The sequence below is a fragment of the Corticium candelabrum genome, chromosome 2, assembly GCF_963422355.1.
Source record: "Corticium candelabrum chromosome 2, ooCorCand1.1, whole genome shotgun sequence".
NCBI classification, from domain to species: domain Eukaryota; kingdom Metazoa; phylum Porifera; class Homoscleromorpha; order Homosclerophorida; family Plakinidae; genus Corticium; species Corticium candelabrum.
In genome coordinates, this window is record NC_085086.1 from 6,280,741 (window position 1) to 6,304,327 (window position 23,587).

General features: G+C 43.3%; 2 protein-coding genes and 1 long non-coding RNA gene across 5 annotated transcripts in view; 2 read left to right on the plus strand and 1 right to left on the minus strand.

Annotated features, from left to right (window-relative positions):
* Positions 1 to 4,247: 4,247 nt before the first annotated feature.
* Positions 4,248 to 4,668, minus strand: LOC134198135 (uncharacterized). The gene is made up of 3 exons (XR_009972784.1): positions 4,555 to 4,668; positions 4,400 to 4,490; positions 4,248 to 4,339 (listed from the first exon to the last, which is right to left on the minus strand). It is a non-coding gene; the product is annotated as an uncharacterized LOC134198135 (long non-coding RNA).
* A 2,927-nt stretch (positions 4,669 to 7,595) lies between these two features.
* Positions 7,596 to 11,572, plus strand: LOC134176396 (uncharacterized). Its single transcript, XM_062643066.1, has 2 exons — positions 7,596 to 8,080; positions 8,148 to 11,572. The coding sequence occupies exons 1-2, from the start codon at positions 7,644 to 7,646 to the stop codon at positions 11,107 to 11,109; spliced, it is 3,399 nt and encodes a 1,132-aa protein (XP_062499050.1). The 5' UTR covers positions 7,596 to 7,643; the 3' UTR covers positions 11,110 to 11,572.
* A 6,473-nt stretch (positions 11,573 to 18,045) lies between these two features.
* LOC134197912 (cGMP-dependent protein kinase 1-like) overlaps positions 18,046 to 23,587 on the plus strand; it is a 30,397-nt gene continuing 24,855 nt past the window's right edge. Inside the window, exons 1-4 of one of the 3 annotated variants that reach the window (XM_062667264.1) lie at positions 18,046 to 18,168; positions 18,227 to 18,473; positions 20,191 to 20,357; positions 22,775 to 22,888. In XM_062667264.1, the coding sequence (XP_062523248.1) occupies positions 18,102 to 18,168; positions 18,227 to 18,473; positions 20,191 to 20,357; positions 22,775 to 22,888 (595 nt within the window). In that variant the 5' untranslated portion in view covers positions 18,046 to 18,101. Of the gene's footprint in view, positions 18,169 to 18,226; positions 18,474 to 18,655; positions 18,778 to 20,190; positions 20,358 to 22,774; positions 22,889 to 23,587 lie in introns of those variants that run through there. The other 2 variants (XM_062667271.1, XM_062667279.1) reach the window with 2 other exon arrangements.

The following is a 23,587-nucleotide window of genomic DNA, read 5'->3' on the forward strand; positions in this document are numbered from 1 at the left end:
ACCATTAAAGCAATATTAGACAACCTTTCTTCAGACATGCTGCATGCCTCGCAACCAATTAGCTAAGTTTTCAATCTTCTTAGACCCGAGAAAGATCGCTCAGAAGATGTCGACGAGGAGCTAGGAATGACAAGTTGCGTTCTCAGTAGTTTGTAGACTTCATCGCATGCATTTCGATAATAGATATTTTGAATTGTTGAACAAATCTATTATTCCTGGAGGCAGCTGACTCAATTCCTCTTCCATGTTATTTGATACTTATGATGTATTTTGAAATTGAGACCGTTGCTTTATTTGTCTTTGCCTTCTTGACTAAAAAGTTCTAGTTGAGCTTTGAGTCGCGCATGGTCAAAGTCTTCACGCATGCATTGCAAACAGTTCTCAACGAATCCGTACTAACAGCTGTGTGTGTCTGAGTTTAGACGGTGAGGAAACTACTTTCAGCATAGACTCGCAAAGAATAAAAAGTTAAAACAACTACTCTGGCAACATGTGTGAGGTTATAATCAGTATTATACTGTCAGCCAGCGGTATACTACTCTCCATAATACGGTCGTGACTCGCGTGGCCGCGATGGCGCGTGCTCTGTACGTTGCGCGTGCGCCGCGTGCTCTGCTGATGATACGGAGATTTGCATTGATTCCAATCTGATTGCGTGTTGGATAGAAAAGCGTAGAGCCAGCTGCAAGTGCATCTTTTTTTGTAAATATACTGTAATATTAATTGCTAAGTCAACCAAACTCACCACTAAATCAGGATGAATGAGAAACTCGTGGAAAGTCGTGGGCAAGCATTCAGAAGAGTCTAAATATTTTTAATTGACACGCCCATGAAACTGGGGGTATGCTCCCTGGCCCCTATTACGGTACGCCCTTGATGAGATAACGTTTTCTTTGTGTTATTTGCTTTCTGCAAAATCTGTCGAGCGAGATCCGCACCGTTTGAGTTTACCTATGTCATGTTAACCTAAATTGACCAAAAAACCGTCAATTGATTTCCGCAAAGGTTTTACTTATTCGTTTGATGCCATTCCTTAGTCTTTAGCTAGAGCTGACGGAACCCCAGCAAAAGCAGTCAAATCAAAGTTTTGTATCTAATAGAAGCTGGCACTTCTCCTGTAGACATTAGACCCTTAGATGCTGTGTGGTTGGCTGACGGTATGGCGGTACTCCAGCCACCTATCTCGTTTCCTAGCAATTCTACTTTTGCTATTCTTCTTGCAGAGCGTGTGTTTTCAATAGTTACAGCGCCGTTTAAATCCTGAAGTCGACAAATAACTGTGGTGGACCAGTATCGTAGGGTTTTCATCAAGAACTGTAAACGAGATAGACGATAGAGTTCTGGATGTGTGCACATTTCGATACTTCACAGTAATTAGCCTCTTCCTGGTCAGTGGAAAAATATCTCTCAAACGGTGATAACAAATCAGAGCCGGTACAGTTTCTTTGTCAAGAATGGCAAAAGTAAAAGCATGCAGTTGAACTGTTTAATTAACTTATCAAGTGTCTGTTTGCCACAGTGAAGAGCATGTGCTACTGCTTATGTCGGAAAATGATAGAAAGACAGTAACAGTCAATGAAGTGGACGGTCAATGCGGCTGCTCTCATGAAGAAACTGATACACGGCTCAGGCTCGTAGGCTGGGGAGTTCGGTGGGTTCGGACGAACCGACCGCTCAGCCGTGATAGTCAGCTTTCGATCCAATGTGTGTGTGTGTGTGTGTGTTTGTTTGTTTGTTTGTGTGTGTGTGTGTGTGTGTGTGTGTGTGTGTGTGTGTGTGTGTGTGTGTGTGTGTGTACTGGCGCGTATAGTACGCAAAACGCGCCTCTAAATTTGTATGCGCTCCTATTATGTCAAATTCTCTATATTGTTTTCATGCAATCCCTACATTTCTCCTCATTTTTATATAATATGTTTTTAATTGTAGTGTCTATATATCTAAAGAAAAGTGCTCCATGGACGCAGCCGTATGATTGTTTGTTCCGTATAGTAAATACGTGTGGTCGCAAACCGCTATCTGCTCCTTCTCACTCCTACACCACGTGACATTTTTTACTTTGAAAAGCAACTAGTGCTCTTGCGTGGCGGTGACTGGTTTCTTGTACTTTGCTTTGTGCTGGTGTTCGCCTGTAGGTCGTAACGTCACAAAATGTTGGTTTTTCATGTGACTCGCAAACTCTGCAATTTTGCGGTCCACCTTTAAATTAGCACGCAGCCTTTTCTCACTTTGAAATAGCAACTGCATGGTGTCGTTCGCAGGTCTCTTGCATATATGCGTTGTTGTTCGTCTGTAGTTCGCAAAAGTTGACATTGCAGCAGGAAAGAGACGAAGCTGCTGGCCGGCTTGCAATGGATAGAAAAGCGTAGAGCCAGCTGCAAGTGCATCTTTTCTGTAAATATACTGTAATATTAATTGCTAAGTCAACCAAACTCACTACTAAATTAGGATGAATGAGGAACTCGTGGAAAGTCGTGGGCAAGCATTCAGAAGTGTCTAAATATTTTTAATTGACACGCCCATGAAACTGGGGTATGCTCCCTGGTCCCTATTACGGTACGCCCTTGATCAGATGACGTTTTCTTTGTGTTATTTGCTTTCTACAAAATTTGTCGAGCGACATCCGCACCGTTTGAGTGTTGTTTGTGCCCATTGACGGATCGCGAAAGCTTCTTCTAAATCGGAACTGTCGAAACATCTGCAAGCGAAGACTTAGTTACCTAGACAGTCTGTGAGGGCTACACATCATTCGGTATTTGTGTTTTCTCCGCCCAATAAGCGAAGTGTATGATGCCCCAATTATATATACGCGGGAAATTGTGTTATTAACATAAGTTGCCTAGGGGAAGAATGGGCTAATCAGCTACTAAATATATATATATAATTCGAAAGGCTAAAAAGTAACATGTATGTGAGGTCGTATGTCCATTTTGGTGTATTACGCACTGCCTACTTCTGAAGCCAGGCTACGGGCCTGCGGCTGCTCTTGCATACAATGCATACTCTAATGCAGGTATTGTTATATAGTCGCCGGACACGGATGTTGCTGTCCTTGCCTGCATGCTTTGTACACTATACCGCAGTTTTAGCCTTTATTTTCGTACTGGAACGAAGCAAGGCACCAGGTTTATTTCACTTCATACTGTAGCAGCAAAACATGGAGATGAAGTGTGCTTAGCTTTGGTGGGATTGAATACTTTCACTGGATGTGACTCAACGAGCGCCTTCGTAGGCAAAAGAAAGAAAACAGCTTTGGAACTAGTGACACGTCATCCCAAGTTTGCAGCAACGATGTCACAGCTTGGTCACGATTTTCATCCATCAGAGGAGTTGCAAGACTCATGTGAAGAATTTAGTTGTTCATTATACGGTAAACCTGGAACGTAAATGAATGAAGTACAGTATAGCTTGTTATGTTCACCGTCTTCCCAATGTTACCAACTGCCTCCAACTGAGGACGCTCTTTGAAAGCATGTAGCAAGAGCAGCCTATCAAGCTGCGATATGGAGGCGAGTTCTAGAACGCGATCCAGACATTCCAAGTCCCAGCATGCACTGTTGAAAAAGTCAGCTTTCCATTAATTGGATGTCGCAATATCCAGCACCACAGAAGCTTCTACAGTTTCTTTCTTGTGGTTGTAAATCGGCTGACAGCTGCACTACAGTTCGATGTTCCTACTATAAGGCCAGTCTTCCATTACGGATTGCTGTGGGGTGTGGAATGCGGGAATATAATAACCTTTTCAACAAAGACAGAGAGGACTCTGAAGATGATTCTTATATATCCTATGAATCGATAGATGCATAAATAAACAGTAAGTTTGTCGTAAAAAATTCAAAAGTAATTGTTAGTAACTGATCTATACTTATGTTTGCAGTGTACGAGTCGTTTGACTTGTTAATAATTTATCTAAAACGCGAATGAATGACTGCAGTGCATTGGGCTCTTGTCTTCCGGTGGCCATAGCAACTAAGTTCAACAAACAATACATCTGTTTCCTGACATACTGTAACCGTTTTTGTGAATGTCCAACCAGAGGCTTCGTTGTCTCCAATAGGTCCACACACATGTATTAACTAGTTGTACGGTATCCGTAGGCGCCTCGCATTCGTGAGTAACACGTCCAACGGAGTTTCCAGACCGTCTACTGAAACGCCCTGTCCTAGCTAGACAATATGTATTTGTTGAAACCCTAGCTGTCATGGAAGTAAACATGCAAACTTTCTAGTAGTTTAAGATTACGTTTACAGGCCTGGTATAAGTAGAACGCGGCTCCGTTCCTCGAATACCATCATATTCCGGACGCGAGTTCTCAGTTATCCGTTTTTGAACGCAGTCCCTACTACATCATAAATGTAGGTATCCAAGTTGTAATTGAGCACACCAAAACAGAGCACTGTACCTCTTCTCTGTTTAGAGTGAGATCGAAAACTGTGCAGAGCCTTGCATACCCCGTTCATCGGATAAGCGCATCGTTCAGAGGACAGTAGCGTCTAAATTGCATACACGCATCCTTCAGCCTAGTTACTTATATATTGATAATCAACAACTCTTTACCTACAAATCGTGTTGTTATCCTGCATGTCAGCCAAGAACTGCATGAGTTACAGTCGGTCAAACGCCCGTGGTAACGGCCCCAATCGTCGGACACCCTTTTCCTTGCCTGCCTACCTTCTCAGCAACCGCTCTAGATTTCAAATAACTTCAGTTGATTAAATTCAGCTATATGAAACGCCGCAGAACGCAGAACACTTGCCTAGAGTGCTTGATGGCAATTCTGAGTCATTTCTTCTACAACCACGCCCCCAATAGAACGTGTAAAAGATGTCGGTTTAACGAACTAGCCGTTCAACAAAGAAGACGACAACCGAGACCGATAAGAGGGCACGATTGAAGTGCTAAAACGCTCTTTCAAACATTGCAAAGTAAGTCGATCGCTGCGTAGCCCGCATTGACAAGAACTTGACGTTATCTAATTCAACTTTACCTACGAGAAGCAGGGGTGAAGGTTCTAGATGCTCTGATAGTACACAAAGTTGCTGCATTCGGTACAGCTGGTTGTACCAACGATAACGTGCTGCACTTCGTGACGGTGCAAGGTCAGGCAATGGTAGATATCAAACTGAGATAGAAACACCTGCAAACGTTCTATTCAGAACCAAGTAACAATTTAGGGGCCTTGAAGGAAAGCACGGGCTGTTCCTGTGCGAGTTGGGAAAATGTGCTCACCGCAAAGCTCGAACGTGGATGACGTGAATCGTCTGCTACATCCGTGTACATCAAGCCTGTGCAGTTGTGCTGCAAGACACTCAGGAGTTCAAATTCTTACGCTGGGAAGACTAGACAGCAACGGAGGGCTAGTAGATGCCAACAGAGTGAGCTTGTCAGCAGTCAGCAGTTTCCGCTACTAACCGTTGCTGAGTCAAATAAAGGTCAAACGAATTGGGGCCGTAGTATATTTCCTTCCAACTCTCTCTTATGTCATTATTACCTGCAGACTGCTGTTGCAAAGAAAAAACGACTGTCCGACGAAAGGAGCGTTGCCTCGACTCAATGAGCGTGCGCTATCTCTCCTGGAGAGTAGCAAACGGAGACTGTGATAGTACTGTTGTGTTAGCTAGGCACCCATCTCAGGTGCGAAGTTGCAGAATTGCCTTTGCGTTTTCATGGGGGAGGTCGTGTCCGGTGAATGATGGTGGTGTCCGATGAACGAGTCGCTGAGAAGGATCACGTTTACCGTCCTAGCATAGCCGTTTCAAGCCTTTGGAAGTTGCGCGTCAGGAATCATAGTCTCTACTAATCCTTCTTACTGTGGGCTCTAACAAAGCTCAGTATTACTTCGTTTACTTCTTGCACGGCTGTCCGATGATTGGTGGTTTCCGATAACACGGGCGTCGCTCTATGGCACGTGTGAATAGTTGACTGTAGGTGGCATTTAGCTACTAAAGGTGTTTCTTGGTTGTCAAGTACTGTACACACAATCCCTACAATACAGTGTTAGATGCATCACAGTGTTCTATAGGATTGATCATAACGTAGTATGGTACGTGTGAATAGTTACTATAGATGGCATTCAACTCCTGAAGGTGTTTCTTGGCTGTCGTGTACATACAATCACTAGCTACAACACAAAAGGATGGGTCGACAAAAGTTCATGAAGCATTTTCGTCGCCGTTTGCTCACTTAAACGAATCGTTCTTAGACTGATCTGTAGTGGGACAAAAAAACGATTTTTCAACCTACGTCCTATTATGAAAAGTGGTCGTGAGAGGAGAAATATGAGATTTGTGTGTGTACACACACACACACACACACACACACACACACACACACACACACACACACACACACACACACACACACACACACACACACACACACACAGAGAGAGAGAGAGAGAGAGAGAGAGAGAGAGAGAGAGAGAGAGAGAGAGAGAGAGAGAGAGAGAGAGAGAGAGAGAGAGAGACAGAGAGACAGAGAGACAGAGAGACAGAGAGACAGAGAGACAGAGAGACAGAGAGACAGAGAGACAGAGAGACAGAGAGACAGAGAGACAGAGAGACAGAGAGACAGAGAGACAGAGAGACAGAGAGACAGAGAGACAGAGAGACAGAGAGACAGAGAGACAGAGAGACAGAGAGACAGAGAGACAGAGACAGAGACAGAGACAGAGACAGAGACAGACAGAGAGAGACAGAGAGACACACACACACAGACACACACACAGACACACACACACACACACACACACACACACACACACACACACACACACACACACACACACACACAGACACACACATACACACACACACACACACACACACACACACACACACACACACACACACACACACACACATACACACACACACACACACACAGACACACACATACACACACACACACACACACACACACACACACACACACACACACACACACACACACACACACACACACATACACACACACACACACACACAGACACACACATACACACACACACACACACACACACACACACACACACACACACACACACACACACACACACACACACACACACACACACCAGTGCTCAAAATTACTGCCGGTCATCGGTCAATGGCCGATCATATTTGGATAATGACCGGTGATAGTTGCTAATTACCGGTCAAGGTGACCGGTCAACTTTTGTAGGTCATTAATTAGTGATGAGAAGAGCTATCCCAGCTCTATGAAGAGCCAATTAAGTGTATAGCTAGTCTACATAGCTATGTGATATTATATGTTAGCTATGTACATCATTTAGCACCATCTATTTAGTCTCTGTTCATGTGTTGGCCTCTGAATTTGTACTCTACAATCTATAGCACCGCCCAACTTTTACCTTATTTGTCAGGCCTCACTCATGTCTGCATGAGAGGGACAGCCCTGCATGTTTATCTAAGTCTTGTGAGAGGACCGTTTAGCTATTGTTGTGTTACTATGAAATGCCATAACATCTCTCGTGAATTATGATACAATCAGTTAAGTGGTCATGCTGTGTAAAGATTTGCTATGGTACATGGAACATGAGTACTTAATGACATTAATTATGGTATACTAACATCTGTTGAAACTTCCGCGTTGCTTTTTGCCTTTCAATTCATTGTTAGAGCGTTATGTCTCTGGACCCAGTTGCGCAGTTTCTTTACCCAAATGATGCTCCGGTGACCCATAAGCCTGTGTGTGTGGGAGCTGATGGCAATTGCTTTTTTCGGGCTGTTGCAATGTCCTTGACAGGAAAGGAAGAAAATCACAAGCAACTCCGTCAGCAAGTTGCAGAACAGCTCTGCAACAAGCCACAGGCAATTGCAGCTGCTTTGATTGAAAAATCTTCGTCTTGTCCAGGTGTGAATCCTTCTTCACTCATTGCCACGTTTCTTTCTGATGAGAGTTACAGCGTGTTCAAAGCCGCAAAGGAAGTGGGAAAGGGCACTGAGGACAGTCTAGCTTTAGCTGTGGTGAAGGAGGGCAATGAGACAAAGAAATTTGGAAGTTGGTGTGGGATGGTGCAAGTCTATGGTGCAGCTGCAGCAATTGGTTGTTCCATCAACATGCACTACCCTGAGGTTAACCCGCCCCTTTATGAATACCATTGTACAACCTTTGGAATCTGCAACAAGTCAAAATAATGATATTCATATCATGTGGTCTAGCACAACTCAGCCAGCAACTCTTAAGGGAAATGTTCAACTCAATCACTTTGTGCCTTTGCTACCCAGATCAGCCACTAATCTCAGTTACCATGCCGAAAGTGACATTCCTGCCTCTGATTGCTGTGATGAGTCTGACTCTGACAAACTTGAATCTACCTTTGGCTTCAGTGATGATGAGAATGCCAGTGAATTTGTTGTAATGAAAACCCTTAGAAAATCAAGAAAGTCAAAGAGAATTGAACCAAAGTCATGGTCATTGTCTGGATTCCAACCTAAGAGCCCAAGGGTTTGTGCAATACCTTCGAACATGGATATTACAGTAGAAACTATGCATGAAGATTCTGGCATACCTGTTGACTCACACCACACTGCAGCCCAAGAAAGTCAAAATGGTGACAAGCCGGCATATGGCAATGCTTCTCGCACAACTCAACGTGCTATGGCTGCCACTGCTACTAAGCCAAAGGGTTCTGAAAGCAAGTCTTCCAAGATCAAGCAAACTCTTGATTCCTGGTTATTAAGTAACAAGAACAAACATGTACAGAAAGACCAAAGGGAGATTACAAATAGTCATCCGATTACAACCATTCCAGAGCTTGCAAAAACACCAGTACGTCAAAATGTGTCATCAACCACATGCAGACGTCATATATCAAAAGAAACATTTATGGGGTGGAAAAGAAGCCATGAAGCTGATTATCAAACTATGTCATGGCTTAAATGTGAAGTGATGAAAGATAATCCTTCAATGGTTGATATTTTGTGGTGTGAGGTGTGTCGAACATACCAATCTAAGGTATGTGGCACTAAGCATTTCTCCAGAACGTGGATTGATGGGTCAAGAAATCACAGAACCAACAATGTCATTGATCATGCTGGGAGTGCTCAGCATCAAGCTGCAATGTCCTACAAGCGAAAAGAAACAGCAAGAGAGAGGAGAGAGCCAGTGACGGATTACAGTGAGATTGCCAGAAGTTTTAAGATGAAGCCGGAGACCAAAGCAAGGATGATGAAGAAATTTGAAATATGTTATTTTCTGGCAAAAGAAAACTTTCCATTCGTAAAATATCCATCTATCTGTGCTCTTGAAAAACGACATGGTGTTGAGCTGGGAGAGGCATATTCAACTGATGTAGCAGCTAGTCACTTTGTGCATTATATTGCTGAAAGTCAGCGACAGCATTTCAAACAAACAGTGGCAGCACCTTTCTTCAGCATCTTGATGGATAGTTCAGCTGACAAAGGAAAAGTGGAGAATGAGTCGTTTGCAATCATCTATTCTGAGAGTGATCACACCTCTGAAAAGCTAATAACTCGAAGTCGATACTTCAAAGTACTGGAACCGTCTAAGGCTGATTCTGCTGGACTCTTCGATTGCCTACAAGAAGCTCTGAAAGATATGGGTATAAGAGATTTGATGAATCCAGAAAATGTGCTGCAAGTCAAAAATTTGCCAATTCTTGTTGGTGTGGGAACTGATGGTGCTGCTGTAAACATCTCAGAGATACGTGGACTAAAAGCAAAAGTTCAGAATGTTCTGCCATGGATTTTCTGGATGTGGTGTTTTGCCCATCGACTAGAACTGGCAAGCAGAGACGCTCTCTCCAATCCAGTATTTAAAGAAATAGATGAAATGCTTCTTAGGATCTATTATCTTTACAACAAGTCTCCCAAGAAATGTAGGGAACTGAGGGCTATTGTGAACGATTTGAAAGAAGTATACAATTTTCCAAGGGGTGGCAACCTACCAGTGAGAGCATCAGGAAGCAGATGGATTGTTCATAAGCGAAGAGCACTCCACAGAGTTCTCGATAGGTATGGGGCTTACATGAACCACCTAGCAAGCCTCTGTGAAGATGCTAGTCTTAGAAGCCCTGATCGGCAGCGTCTAAAAGGTTATTTGACAAAGTGGACTCATGCAAAAATAATTCTGTCCTGTGCCCATTACATAGATATTTTAGATCCCGCCGCTAGTCTGAGCTTGTCTTTACAGGAAGATGATCTTGATATCATTAAGGCAATTCAATCAGTACTCAAAAGTCACCGAGCCATGGAACAGTTGAAAGAAACTCCCTTAACCAATTGGTTTGCAAGCAGACGTGTCATGGACAATCTAATAGAAAGTGCAGATGGCAAAATGACGTATCAAGGAATTGAATTACATCACTTCAATGATGTTGTTGTGAACAGCTGCAGACAGCAAGCTTTAAGTGATCTGAGAAGATTGGATGATGAATTGAAGGAAAGACTTTCATGGTCAGACACAAAACTTATGAGGGCTATTATGGTTTTCTTGGACACACAAGCCTGGTACTCACACAAAACCGATGAGTCTTTCTCTCATCAGCTTACAGAGGCTGTTTCAATGCTAGTTGAGAATTTCCGAGCTCCTCTCGAGGCCAAGGCTACTGATCTAGCAGCAATTCAGGAAGAAGCCAAGGAGATGCTTGACTATGCACATCAATATCTTCGAGTGGACAGAGATGGGTATCAACATGTTTGGTACCGCTTGGCGTTTGGACCTGACTGCACGCAATTTAGGAATTTAGTTGCTATTGCACAGCTCCTTTTCAGCTTACCGTTTAGTACTGCAAAAGTAGAACGCCTTTTCTCCCGCTTAAAACTTATTAAAACTGATCGTAGAACAAGTCTTAGTCAGGAGACGTTATCTGATCTGCTAGAGGTCAGTGTTGAGGGAACTGAACTTGAAAATTTTGATTCAAGCGCTGCTGTACAGTTATGGTGGTCAGACTGTTCAAGAACTCGTCATGAAAGTCATCCCAAAAAAATAAAAATTGAATGCAGCAGCGAGACCATTCATCAACAAGAAGACACTTCAGCGATCAATGAGGCAACTGAAACAATATGTGAGGCAGAGCAGTCGGTATCTCTGGATGATTGGGACTCTTGGATCTTGAATGATGAGTGAAATATGGTCACAGTACCACAACTTGCATTGTCACACTACCACAACTTGCATCGTCACATGCACTAGCACAACTTGCATGATGTCAGAATAGCATCTCAGATCTGTAGTAACTAGTTATGTTCGAACAAATATGCTTATAGTGTGGTGTTAGAGTAAATTGCTTAATTTGATGTAAAACTGTAACATTATAAAGGAAAGCAGTTCACAGTTTGCTATGTTTTGTTAGTTACTGCAATTTTAGGTGCTTTCATGTTGTAAACTAATGCCTACTTCCTTAGTAATATGTGTATTCAACTGACTCTTGTTTCTTGGTTTATGATTGCTAATTAAATTAGAGATTACTAATTTTTGATTACTAACTGCTTTTGATTACTAATTAAATTAGACGACCGGTAAAAAATTTGAATGACCGGCTAACTTCTGGCATTACTGGCCATACGGCCGACTAACTTTGAAAACTAATTTTGAGCACTGCACACACACACACACACACACACACACACACACACACACACACACACACACACATACACACACACACACACACACACACACACACACACACACACACACACACACACACACACACACACACACATACACACACACACACACACACACACACACACACACACACACACACACACACACACACACACACATACACACGCAGACGCGCGCGCACACACGCACACACACACACACACACGCGCGCGCACACACACACACACACACACACACACACACAGACGCGCGCGCACACACGCACACACACACACACACACAGACACACGCGCGCGCGCGCGCACACACACACACACGCGCGCGCGCGCGCGCACACACACACACACACACACACACACACACACACACCAAGAGCTCGATGAAGAGCCATATAGGACCACGCCCTTATATGTTGTGTTATCCGAAGTAGAAGCCTCGCTACGCTCGGCAATTATTTTAAGGTGCAGGCAGTGAACTGCACTGTAATGCAGTACCGTCGAAAGTAAAAACCGGCGGCTGTCCGATATTGATGGGCGTGAACGATACGAGAAAAAAGCAGCGGAAGTTATATTTTGTCACCGTTAACAGCAGTACGCCAAGTGATCAAGTTGAATCGAGCACGTCGTGTTACCGCGTGTGACTACTCTCTACATTGATGCCTTAGTATACAATACAAGAAATCTTCGTCTGGTTGGGAAATTTCCGTACGCCAATGTCCGATATTGGGGAGAGTCTGATGTACAGTAAAACCTGTACTAAGCGACCACCTGTGGGACCCAGGGGTATTAGTCGCCTAGGACAGGTGGTCGATTCGTAAAGGAAGCCTCGCGCTTCTACACACCCATAGCCCTGCATGCCGGACCACTACGACACGGAACTTACAAAGCCCTAAACTTCTCGTTTCTTGTTTTGGGCAATGTACATACTGTATTTCGTCCATGTGGTTACAGACTGTTCTAATCAAAGCTAGCTACTGTGACAGGGAAAAGAAACTGGATAAAGTTTGCTGCTGCCTTGCTTCCAAACTCATCTTCTGCACCACACTTTCCAGCTTCGTATCCTGTTTTCTTGCATGCTCGCTTTCGACTGCTTGATACTCCGCTTGCATAATCGTTCATCATTTCTTCTTTCTTCTTCAGCACTCCCTGAATCTGTGTTTTCCTCACGTCCATGTCATTTGCTATCTGCCTTGCTGAGATTCCTTCTCAGACAGCTCAATAACCTTTACCCGGTCAACTAGACTCAGAACTTTTCGCGGCATCATGCAAGCAAGAATTGATTTGGGATATAAGTGTACCGCACGTGTGTCGGCAACACCTCTGAGAGGTGACAGCCGTGTTGGAATGTGTGATCAACACGAAAAAGGTGTACAATGTGATCGCCTAGAAGAGGTGTTAATTGCTGTAGGGCCTTTGGATTAGCGGTCGTTGGTCGCGTTGGGCAGGTGGTCGCTTAGTACAGTAGCTATTGTATGGGACAACGTTCCGTGCCAGGCAGATGCGGTCGCTAGAGCCAGGTGGTCGCTGAGAGAAGGTGGTCGCCTTTACAGGTTTCACTGTATGACTCTAACCGCTTCCTTGGTAACCAACAAAACAAGACGGTCTAAAGACTGTCTCGCTTCGATGAGGATTGTTTAGCCTTGCCCCAGACGCATTGTGGATTGCAGACTAGTGATGGAAAGTAGTCTAGGCTGCAAAAGCCACGAAGCTAAGGATTGTTAGGTATCCGGGAAAGACAAAGGCGTGACGGTTTCGTAGCTACACGGTCACGAGTTCACTGCTATTGTAAACTTCGTTAACTTAATTAAGTGTCAATTGTGCTCCAACTTGACACATTCAATAGCTATGGAGCGCCAACCGTGCCCAAAACCTAGGCTGCGATCGATTGGGCTCTTCCAGCCTCTCTACTAGACAAGACTCCGTGTGCACGCCCCTCTACCAACTTCTCTATCTACAGTTCTGCCGAAAGAGGCAACTCTACTGACAACATCTACCAGCTTCTGCGGTTGTAGAGGTTGGAAGAGGGACGTGTCTTCCAGACTTTTCCAATCCAACGCGTTCCTAGTCAGCGTGTACTACATAATATTCATGCGAGCGCTTGATTGAGCACTCAATGGGCGTGTCTACTAGCAATCTTCATGCATGTGCTAATGAGTAATGGGCATGCTAGAGTGTTGATAGCAGAGACCGTCTTGTCGCTGTTCTGGCCGGCGTTGTCTATTGTGTATACATTCTCACAATGGTACATATCTATACTATATCCCCAACAGTACACACGCACCCCTGGCAACATGGATAGATTCTAAGTACAATTAGTGGCTTCTTACTTTGAGTTCATGTCTTCTTTTGAACGGCGAGCATGAGCAAAGTAATCCCTAGTAGAGGAAACAGACAAACTCTAGCTCGCAAAATCTTCCGGATTCCCGTAACATCCGGCGAGCGTGGGCGGTACTCATTGGAAGTACGTACATACTAGCCGGCTAGTCTACCTGGAGAAGAGTTGAGTTAAAAAATTGATTATAACGTTTACTAGAGTACAGACGATACATTCTTTTACTTTACATTGTGATATATCCTAGTGTTACCCATGATTACTACTACGTCCGGCTACGTGTAGTCGAGATTCTAGCGTAAACTTTACTACTCTACGGAATTAGGTCAGACTCTCAATTTTTCCCCCAGTTAGACTAAATATATACTTTGCATGGCTTTGCCTATTGCTTTTGCAACATAAATCAGGCGCGGATCCATAGTAGTCTCGTGTAGCCAGACCATCTCCGCCTACACTTTTCCGGAAGGATGTAGGCCACGTGATGGGGCACATGTGGTCCGCCAAGGAATCGGTCATTGTGCGGGCTCCCTGTTTAAAAATGACGCAAAACGGGGACGCATTAATCGTGTCATGCTTGGCAGAGTTGTATGCCAACTGCACGTGTGGTAGTCGATATTGTTGTCGGTAGTCGAGTTGCAGCTATGCAGTTAGATCCAATGTACACAAACCAGAACCAGACTTTGTGTTCCCCACCCATGAGGACTTTGGAAAAGAAAGGCGTTTTCCTAGGGCTAGTTGAAGAACAACAGCCCACAGCTTGTCTACCTAGAGGCACTTGATGGTGGATTCTGTCTGCCATGTGTATTGTTTGGAACTCAGACAGCCCAAAGGGGCGGACAGGACCTTGGAGCCCTGGTTACAAGGCCATTGAACAAAGCCAGATTGAGTACCACAGGGATGCAATAATTTTCATGCAGAATTTCATTGCTACAATGGAACAGCAGCGTGTTTCAGTGTACGAGTTAGCTCACTCATCACATGCGCACCTAATCCAACAAAATCGACATAAGCTTTGTCAATTCTCAAATGTGTTGTGTTCTGTGGGAAACGGTATATTTTACTGAGAGGGCACAGAGACGATGACAAAATTCTTTAAGCTGCAGGTTCTGACCACAATCCAGGAACTTCAAGGCCCTTCTAAATCTACGAGTGGAATCTGGTGATGAAACTCTAAAAGAGCACTTGGCCAGAGCTGGAGACATACACCTAAAAACTATCCAGTATGAGCTTATTGAGGTTAAAGGAGATTGGATTCGTCAAAAGACTCTTGATGAAGTGAGCAATGCCCGTTTCTATACTGTGCTGGCTGATGAAGTTTCTGATGTGTCTAACACTGAGCAGTTGAGGTTAGTATTGGGATTTGTCGGTCACTCTGGAGAAATTAAAGAGCAATTATTGAGTTCCTGTCCTGCAAAAATGGTGTAACTGGCAAAGCACTGTGTGTCCTAAGTATTTCCGGTTTGCAGAAACATGGTTCGGACGTGAATCTTTTGCGTGACCATAGGTATGATGGAGCTGGTGCCATCGCTGGACGTGTCAGTGGTGTGGCTGCCCGAATTCAGCAACAATGTCCTCTTGCATTGTATGTCCACTGTTTCTCTCACAAGCTCAACCTTGTCATTGTCAATGCATGTCAGGTCCAAGCAGATAGAAGTGCTATGGGTGTCATCAACAAAATTGCATTCTTCTTTGAGAACTCCCCCAAAAAGCAAGCAGCACTTGAGGAAAAGATCCGAAAAACAGAGCTACCAATCAGAAAGAAGCACTTGTTGGACTTGTGCAGGACACGATGGGTCTATCGTCGTGAGGCTTTAGAAAATTTCAGTCAACGTTATGAAACATGGTGGACTTGCTACAGGACACTAAGTCTTTACGAGAGGGGTGGAACTGTGATAGTGTCACAGATGCAACTGCACTTTTGACCACCATCATTCAATTTTATTTCTGATGACATTCGTTGTCATGTGGAAAGGGCTGACCATTCTCAAAGGACTGAGTATTAGTATCCTGTCCAGCTCCATCGACATATGCAAGGCATATGGAGATGCTTCAAACATCAAAGCAAGTGTGCAAGTGTGTCCGGGACAAAATCGAGGACTTCCACACTCAGTGGTTTGATCTGGCTAAAGGCATGTCAAAAGCAGTTCATGGTTGAGGTCCAGAAAGTACACGGCGGTGTGGACGACAGAGGCCCAGGGAGAACTTTTCAGCTAAAAATCCAAAGGAGTACTACAAGAGATCAATTACTATCCCTTTTGAATCATCAACTCAGCAGCAGGAGCGATGCAGTAACGACCACCAACGCGTTGGTCTTGCCCTATCCCTGGTCCCTAGTGCTAGGAAGAACACTCCACAGTGGTCAGAGAATGTAAAGCAATTGGCAGAACTTTACCAGGATGACCTACCCTCACCACAGAATCTAAATATAGAATTGTTATGCTGGGGAGTGAGGTGGGACAACCAAAAGGGTGAAGTGCCAAACAGGCTAGCTGAAACTCTTTCCCAGTGTGACAGCAACTGCTTTCACAACATATTCACACTGTTGAGGATTGTTTACACCCATCGAGTATTACCTGCTTTTGTGAGCGGAGCATCAGTGGCCAGTGGCCTCAAGCGGCTGAAAACATATCTGAGGTCAACAATGGGCCAAGCACGACTGAATGACCTGGCACTGATGCACTTCAACTATGGTATATCTATTGACTATGAAGCTGTGCTGTCTGCCTACGCTAGGAAGGACCCGAGTAGAATGACAATGTTAGATGTTCGGACAGTGATAGTAACTGATTTTTTTACATAAATCTGTCATAATCAGTGTTGTATATATGCATACCCTTATACCCACTAGCCTAGTCTGGCACCACCCAAAATATATTTCTGGATCCGCCACTGTAAATTATGTAAATATTGCAACTCTAGCAATAATAATCACCGGCCCCTTAAAATTTTGGTTTACAGTAGTAAGATCGGTCACGTGATGTAAGACGACCTTCTGGGAAACTGCTTACGTAACACGTGACCAAATAAATAATAAAACTTAGATTATCAAGTATGATAAAGATCTTAAGAAATGTATTCAAATATAACGCACTGCAACTAAAGCTGTTTTTTAAGCTTTTGCGTAGTTCAATATATGGAGATTTGCAATGTACGTATAACAACCATTTATTAGTAGAATTAGTAGTCTAATTAGTAGTATACAAGTCTACAAGGATAGCAAAGGGGCGGTATCACGTAGTAAACATCACGTGATACCTCCCCCGTTGCTATCCTTGCGTGGAAAGACAACCGAAAGCAAAGGACGGCGTAGTGTTGAGGCTCAACTTATCTATTTTGTTTACTTCTTAATAGTACAAAGCCTATTCTGATTGCTAGGAGTCTCTGACTAGTGCTTGTGCTAATGTTGTTGCAGCGCTTTTTCACGCTCAACAGTTACACATTCTTGTCATGTGCAAATGTGTTATAAAATTAATTAATTAATTATCTTAACTTATCCTAATTAAGTCGTCACAGGTCGTGCTTCAACACTTGCCATGCCAGAAGACATGCGTTTCACACTTGGTTTTTACAGCTGCATCCTATAATTTAGGTTGATCTAACATATCTCTGAACTACACAGTCATATTAGCATATATACAGCTACTCTAGAGCATAGTTTGTAGCAGAACAGAATTAATTAAGTTAATACATATACAATTCTTACATTGTTCAAAGACTCACGTGAGCCTGGAAGTGTCCGGTTACCGTATGAAATTTCAGTCTTCCGTTTTCAGCCTCCCGTTAGGCTCAAAGTGTTATACGGGAACCGGACGCTGCCAAGCACACGTGAATCTGGAGACGAGTCTAACATTGTTCTGTGCATGAGTGTTTGTGTTCCCAGAATTTCCCTACTAGAAGGTTGTGATGTCTCTAATCTAATCCGGCTATCTATAAGTTACTCGATGTTATTATTTTTAAAATTTTTGTGGCTATTTACGTCGACTTCAATTTTACCATATATGGTTCATCTGTGTGACGTTTCCGAAGGTTGACGTTAATAGATGTCGCTATGACGTCAGGGTTTGTTTACCATAGCTCGCGCTACCCTGGCAGCCCGGTTCATCGAGGTGTTACCTTGTACGGAGCAAACGGCAGCTAATCGTGGCAGCTGCGGCGCTATGTCAGACAAGACACAGCCGATGGGAAGTGCTGCTGTGAAACCGTCCAACTCGTCTCGACCATCAGGTAAACGCAGAGCGAAATCTCGCGAAAACGTGCTCTCTTGCTTAGCCTGAACGTCTAGACGACTTGCTGGCGGCTAAAGACGCACGCATCGCTCAGCTAGAAGGTCAAGTCAAGACCCTGCAGGCAGAGGTTGAAAGGTGCGCGGTCGAAAATCGTAAGCTCAAGCGCTTCCGGGACGTCCTAGAGTCGAAAGCGACGTGCATTCCAAAGGCCGAGGTGAGACACAAGCGTTTCGCCGTCTCCGCCGAGCCAGGCGGCGCGAATCTCGACAGCGTGCAGTTGAACCGGATCGCCAAGCCTCCAACGTAAGTTCACGTGACACCTTGTGAGTTTGTTAGTCAAGATGTCAGTCAAGATGTGACCGTCCGACTGTGTCATTGGACACGTCTCTTCTCTGTTTGCACGTTTTGTTCGTTCTGTGTTCTCGTTTCTTGCTCTGTCTGCTTCTTTTCGGGCGATCTCATCGGCCAGGGGCGTTCCCGTCGGTGCTCGATAGTCGAGAGACGAGGTGTTGGGAAGAAGCGAAGGCGGCAAGTTTCGGCGTCTGCAGTTATCCAGTTTTCTGATTTGCGGTGTGTGATTTCTCTGTTGTGATGGGAAGTCAAATAGGTGCTTGTTCTTGTTATTGTGTGTTTCCGGTCTGTCCGGTCTGATGTCCTATCTATACTGTGGAAAGGAAATAAAGTAGAAATGAGCGATTGTCGGCTGTCCGTTTTTTATTGTTTCCGTATCTCTGTTCTCGTTTGATATATTTCTGTTAGGAAACTACTCTGAATGATGTGTCCTTATTTGCTTGCGGGTGGTCTGGTATGTTGTTCAATTTTAGTCCAGTGGGTCAACAACTGGATTTTGTGGGAATTAGCACAGAAGAGAACGGAAATGCTGCTCTATATGCTTCCCAACTGGCTTCTAATACTGTTATTTTTTGTTTTTGCCAATTGCCTAACAACAGAATTTACTCTGTTGTTTATTCTTGTTTGAATGCTGACACTGCTGAGATTAACATTCAAGTTTGTGGAGGTGTAATCAAATATTTTGTCAAGATTTCATAGATGAGATTTGGTCATATTCTCCAGGTGTTTGTTTTCTTGGTTACTTGCTTGGTTCTCTTGTCAGTTGAGTATTGACTGTTTCATTGGTGTACCATCAATTGGTTGTCTGTAACATAGATGTGTTAGAGTACTGATTAGTTTAGCAAACAGATTAGTGTGTTATCACTAGGCTACAAAGTGGTTCAAGCCAGTTCATTCATCTTCCCACCTTGTTTCTTTTCATTCCCTAAACATGTATGATGTTATGCAGTCAGATGTGATTAGAGAGAGTATTGGGATAGTTTGTAGATACTAATTTCAAGGATGCAGTACATCTGCATGGGTAAACACAGATTATGGAGTTGTGTTTGGGTTTTGTTTTTTTCTCTTTCTATCTTATGAAAGAGACTAAGACTTGATATTTTAGTGTATTGTTTCCAAGGTACTAGCATGCAATGGCACTGACATGATGCTTGTTCATTAGGTAATTGGATATGGGGAATGGTAAGGGGATTTGACACTATGTATGCTTATTTGGAAGGCATCATTGGTTACCCTATTTTGCTATGTAAAAAGGAAACCTCGTTTATGGTGTTGGTAGTGTGAGGGAGACTTACCCAGTGTAATCGTCAGAGGCAGTGTCACGCTCTAGGCGTTTACTGTATTTCTTTTTCATTCTCATAAATTGTTAGCTACATACTCCTTTTGTGGAAGATTTTGCAAGTCAGACAATTATGTAAAGACAGCCAACCTAGATTAAAACGGTTCTCTTGCTATTATACTGTAGACATCTTTGTTGCAAATATCTATGACTTTTGAAGGATAGATTTGTCTCTAAATAGATGACTACTGTTTAGGAGTGACATCCTTCTTAGTCCATTGTACTGTGGCATGCATCTCTCAATACAGTAGCATTTTGTGTTGCACAACGCATACCTTACAACATTAGCATGGTGATGCTGAATTGTGTTACTAATGATGGGTTTTGTAGGTCAAAGAATCTGATCAAGCAAGCGTTCAACAAGAATGAGTTTATTGGCAATTTGGAACCAAGCCAACTGAATGACATGGCTGACTGTATGTCAATGAAAGAATTCGAGCAAGATGAGTACATCATTAGGCAAGGATCAGCTGGAATTGAACTTTATGTCATTGAAGGTACGTATGAATTAGAGTTCTGAGAGATTTACATAACACCCAAATCCTTTTGCTATTACATATTTTTGTGTGTCAATTTTTTACAGGGTTTTATTATGATCATGAAACGTACTAGTGAGAAATTTTTTACGTGCTTTGTGACTTGAGATCTGAACCAAGTTCAATCATCTTTTGATTTATACTTCTGATGAGCCAACTTAGTAGGAAAATGCTATGTTTTGAGAGTTTATGGCTAGTCAACTATAATCTCTATGAACCATTCAAGGTCAGCGGCAGGTTTACGATAGCATGGTGCAGGTGGAGATGTGATAGGTCATGCCTACACATCTCCTTGTATGTGAAATCACGTACTGCAAATACCCTGTTGCACCTTGTGACCACGGACGTAGTTTGATGAAGTTTACTAGTTCTAGATAGGAGTGTGACAAAGACTACACTGTACTATGTTGATATGGATGAGTGCAAGTGGTACATGCAGCTCAAGAGAAATACGAAAAATAGTGTGTGTGTGTCCTGTGAAATAGCGTGGCAGTCCACCATTTAATTGAATCATTAGGATGTGTAGTAATTGACAAGCTTAAGACATGTCAGTGCAGGGTTGTCCCAGCATACAAAAGGCACGGCGCTCTGCCATGCCTTGGCTTCCACTTTGTACAGGCCCGCCATGCTTTGCTATATGAGGAAGCAGTGATTAGCTATGAAGACAAATGGACTTGTATTTGTATTTTGAAAAGTGGGAAGTTGTTTCTGGCTAACAAGTAGTTCCTGGGATGCTTGGTTTAAAGATAAGACCAATTAGGACAAAGACTGCCATATGGTATGAACTTAATTGTAAGCTCAACAGTGGTTGTCTTGCACTCTGCCCACTATTAGGTCAGTATCTGATGGTAACAAAGGAAGTCTGTAGATATCTGGCCTGCCTATCCTATATAAAGGGAGGTTCTCAACTGCTTAAGGTCTGGAGATTTCCCACTCCCATTAATATAGCTATCATGTGGTCAAGCACAGTGAACTAAGACAGAGAGAAACTTTTTAAAAAAGATAAACCACTTTGTTCCTTTTGTGCCTGAGCATTCTGTGACAACAGTTTGTGGCATCTCAGGGTAAGCCAACCTGCATCAAAGCTTTTGTGGGCCGACTCTAAAAATTGGAATGGGTGGGGCCAAAATTTAAGGTGGGCTTGGTTATTTCCGCCGTGCTTTCCAAAAATCCTGGGAACACCTCTGCAGTGTGTAGGCGCAAGAAAATCTAAGTTGTAGTAAATCGTATTTGCCCGTAATATCGCCAGTACCAAAATGACGCTCATGCCTGGTTATATGCCCACCTGTAGGACTTCCAGTGCCCAAGTACACGCCCATGATACACATGTGCATATTCCGTTATCTCATATTTGAAGTTCTTACCATAAAAGTAACACTAGACAAATAGATTGTGAGGTAGAGAGAAGCCAGACTTTATTGACATTTTGTCAGAGCGTACCTTGCAGCAACTTTGATGTAATTGAGCATGAGCTCAAGAACAGTGAGAGGCCATAGTTCTTAATTGCAATTTTTGTGCCCGCAAAAAGTAACGATAGAGGCAGTTTCTGTCTGCACCCACAGGTAGATTTGCAGAAGCTTTGTCTGGTATCAGATCCCTAGCCATCAAATCTAGTTGGCACCGAAACAAGAAACTAGTAGCTGGCTTCCGGGGAATATTGTTATTCGCGGGTCTAGGCTAGAATTGCTCTGGCTTCGACTTCTGTTACACATTTCAAGTTTCGTAAGTGCTGAATGCATGCCATTGTACGGGAAGTCAGTCAAAATCGAGCCCATTGTGCGGTTTCTCTAATTAATTAATTACCTACGTGTTTCCCAGATCCAGGAAGTGTCATTCCTTGTGCACGTGCTTCAGCGCATTAGGATTACCTAACACACGTGCGGACAGTTTACATTCATGTAGACAGAAGAGTTGAGGTTTTTGTGTAACCAGATTATGCCGTACTAGTTTTCAAGCTCCTACTAAACTTGGAAATTTGGAAAGTCTATCTTCGTCATGGTTTATCATTCCTACGGCATGGCGACTACCTAGGCTTGACTAGTCGCCATTCCTGTGACAGAGATCGCCATTTGGCGACTTGGCGACCGGTTTTCTAACCCTGGAGCCACACTTCCCAGAGGCATGGGTCTATAATTGTGACTGCATTATTAGATCTTGTGCAATACAGGTCATGGAAGAAACTGCCAGTCAGTTAGTCAGCTTGCCTGGTAGGCTGTATGGGTATTGCTGCTTTCCTGTTTTGTATTTCGTACTAGTTTACACAACTTGTCAGTCTTTCTTGCCTCTAGTCTGTTTTATTATATATTTTTGTCTTCATTGGTATAACACAGTTTTGTTGTTATATTTTGAATTAATAGCATGCTTACTTGTGTTTACAGAGGGATTAGTTGAAGTCATCAAGGGGGATGAGAAAATCGATACTATGGGACCAGGGATTGTGTTTGGCGAGTTGGCCATTTTGTATGACTGTGAGCGCACAGCCCATGTGAAAGGTATTCCTATATATTATATAGAAAATGTAGGTAAACATAAATGCATGACATTAATTAGAATAAATTAAAAACATAAATTAAAAGAATGACCTAATCTGTTGATATGAGAACCTGATTGAGATATGGAGACAGAGTGATTACTACAGTGTGATTACTTGACAGGCTTATCGATGAACAAGTACACAGGCATACGGACAGACAGGCAGACAGATTGGTTTATTCTCTCCCAAACTGTAAATGTAACAATCGCAAAATGAAAGCATTCACAGACTGACAGACAGGCAGACAGACGGATATTCTACTGTACAACAGAGTATGGGCATAACTTCAGCTCTTGCCAACATAGCCACAGGCTGTGGCGTAGATTACAGTCCAGACTTGAAGTCCACACGTACTACCAACTACAACGTCTAACAGCATCTAACACTAAACAACAACTGCACACTGTGTTAACACTTTCTTCACTAGCACAACAATGAGTCAACTGAAACCACATTCACACGAAACTGCACGACAAAGTAGAATGAACTGCCAGTCAAAGTAGAAGTGTTCCGTATAAGATCCTTCTATAGAGGACAATCCACTTCCCAACTTGGCCAACTGATGTTCAGCCTTATATGACAAGCAGCTAGGATTCAGAGCACCATGAAGACTTTAAAACCAGGCACGAAACTTTTGAGAAGGCCAAGAGGTAGGCGA

Bases quoted from the DNA above. Each gene is read 5' to 3' on its own strand.
- LOC134176396 (XM_062643066.1), top strand. From the start codon at position 7,644: ATGTCTCTGGACCCAGTTGCGCAGTTTCTTTACCCAAATGATGCTCCG. The intron at 8,081-8,147 runs GCACTACCCTGA...ATCTGCAACAAG, and splicing joins ATTGGTTGTTCCATCAACAT to TCAAAATAATGATATTCATA.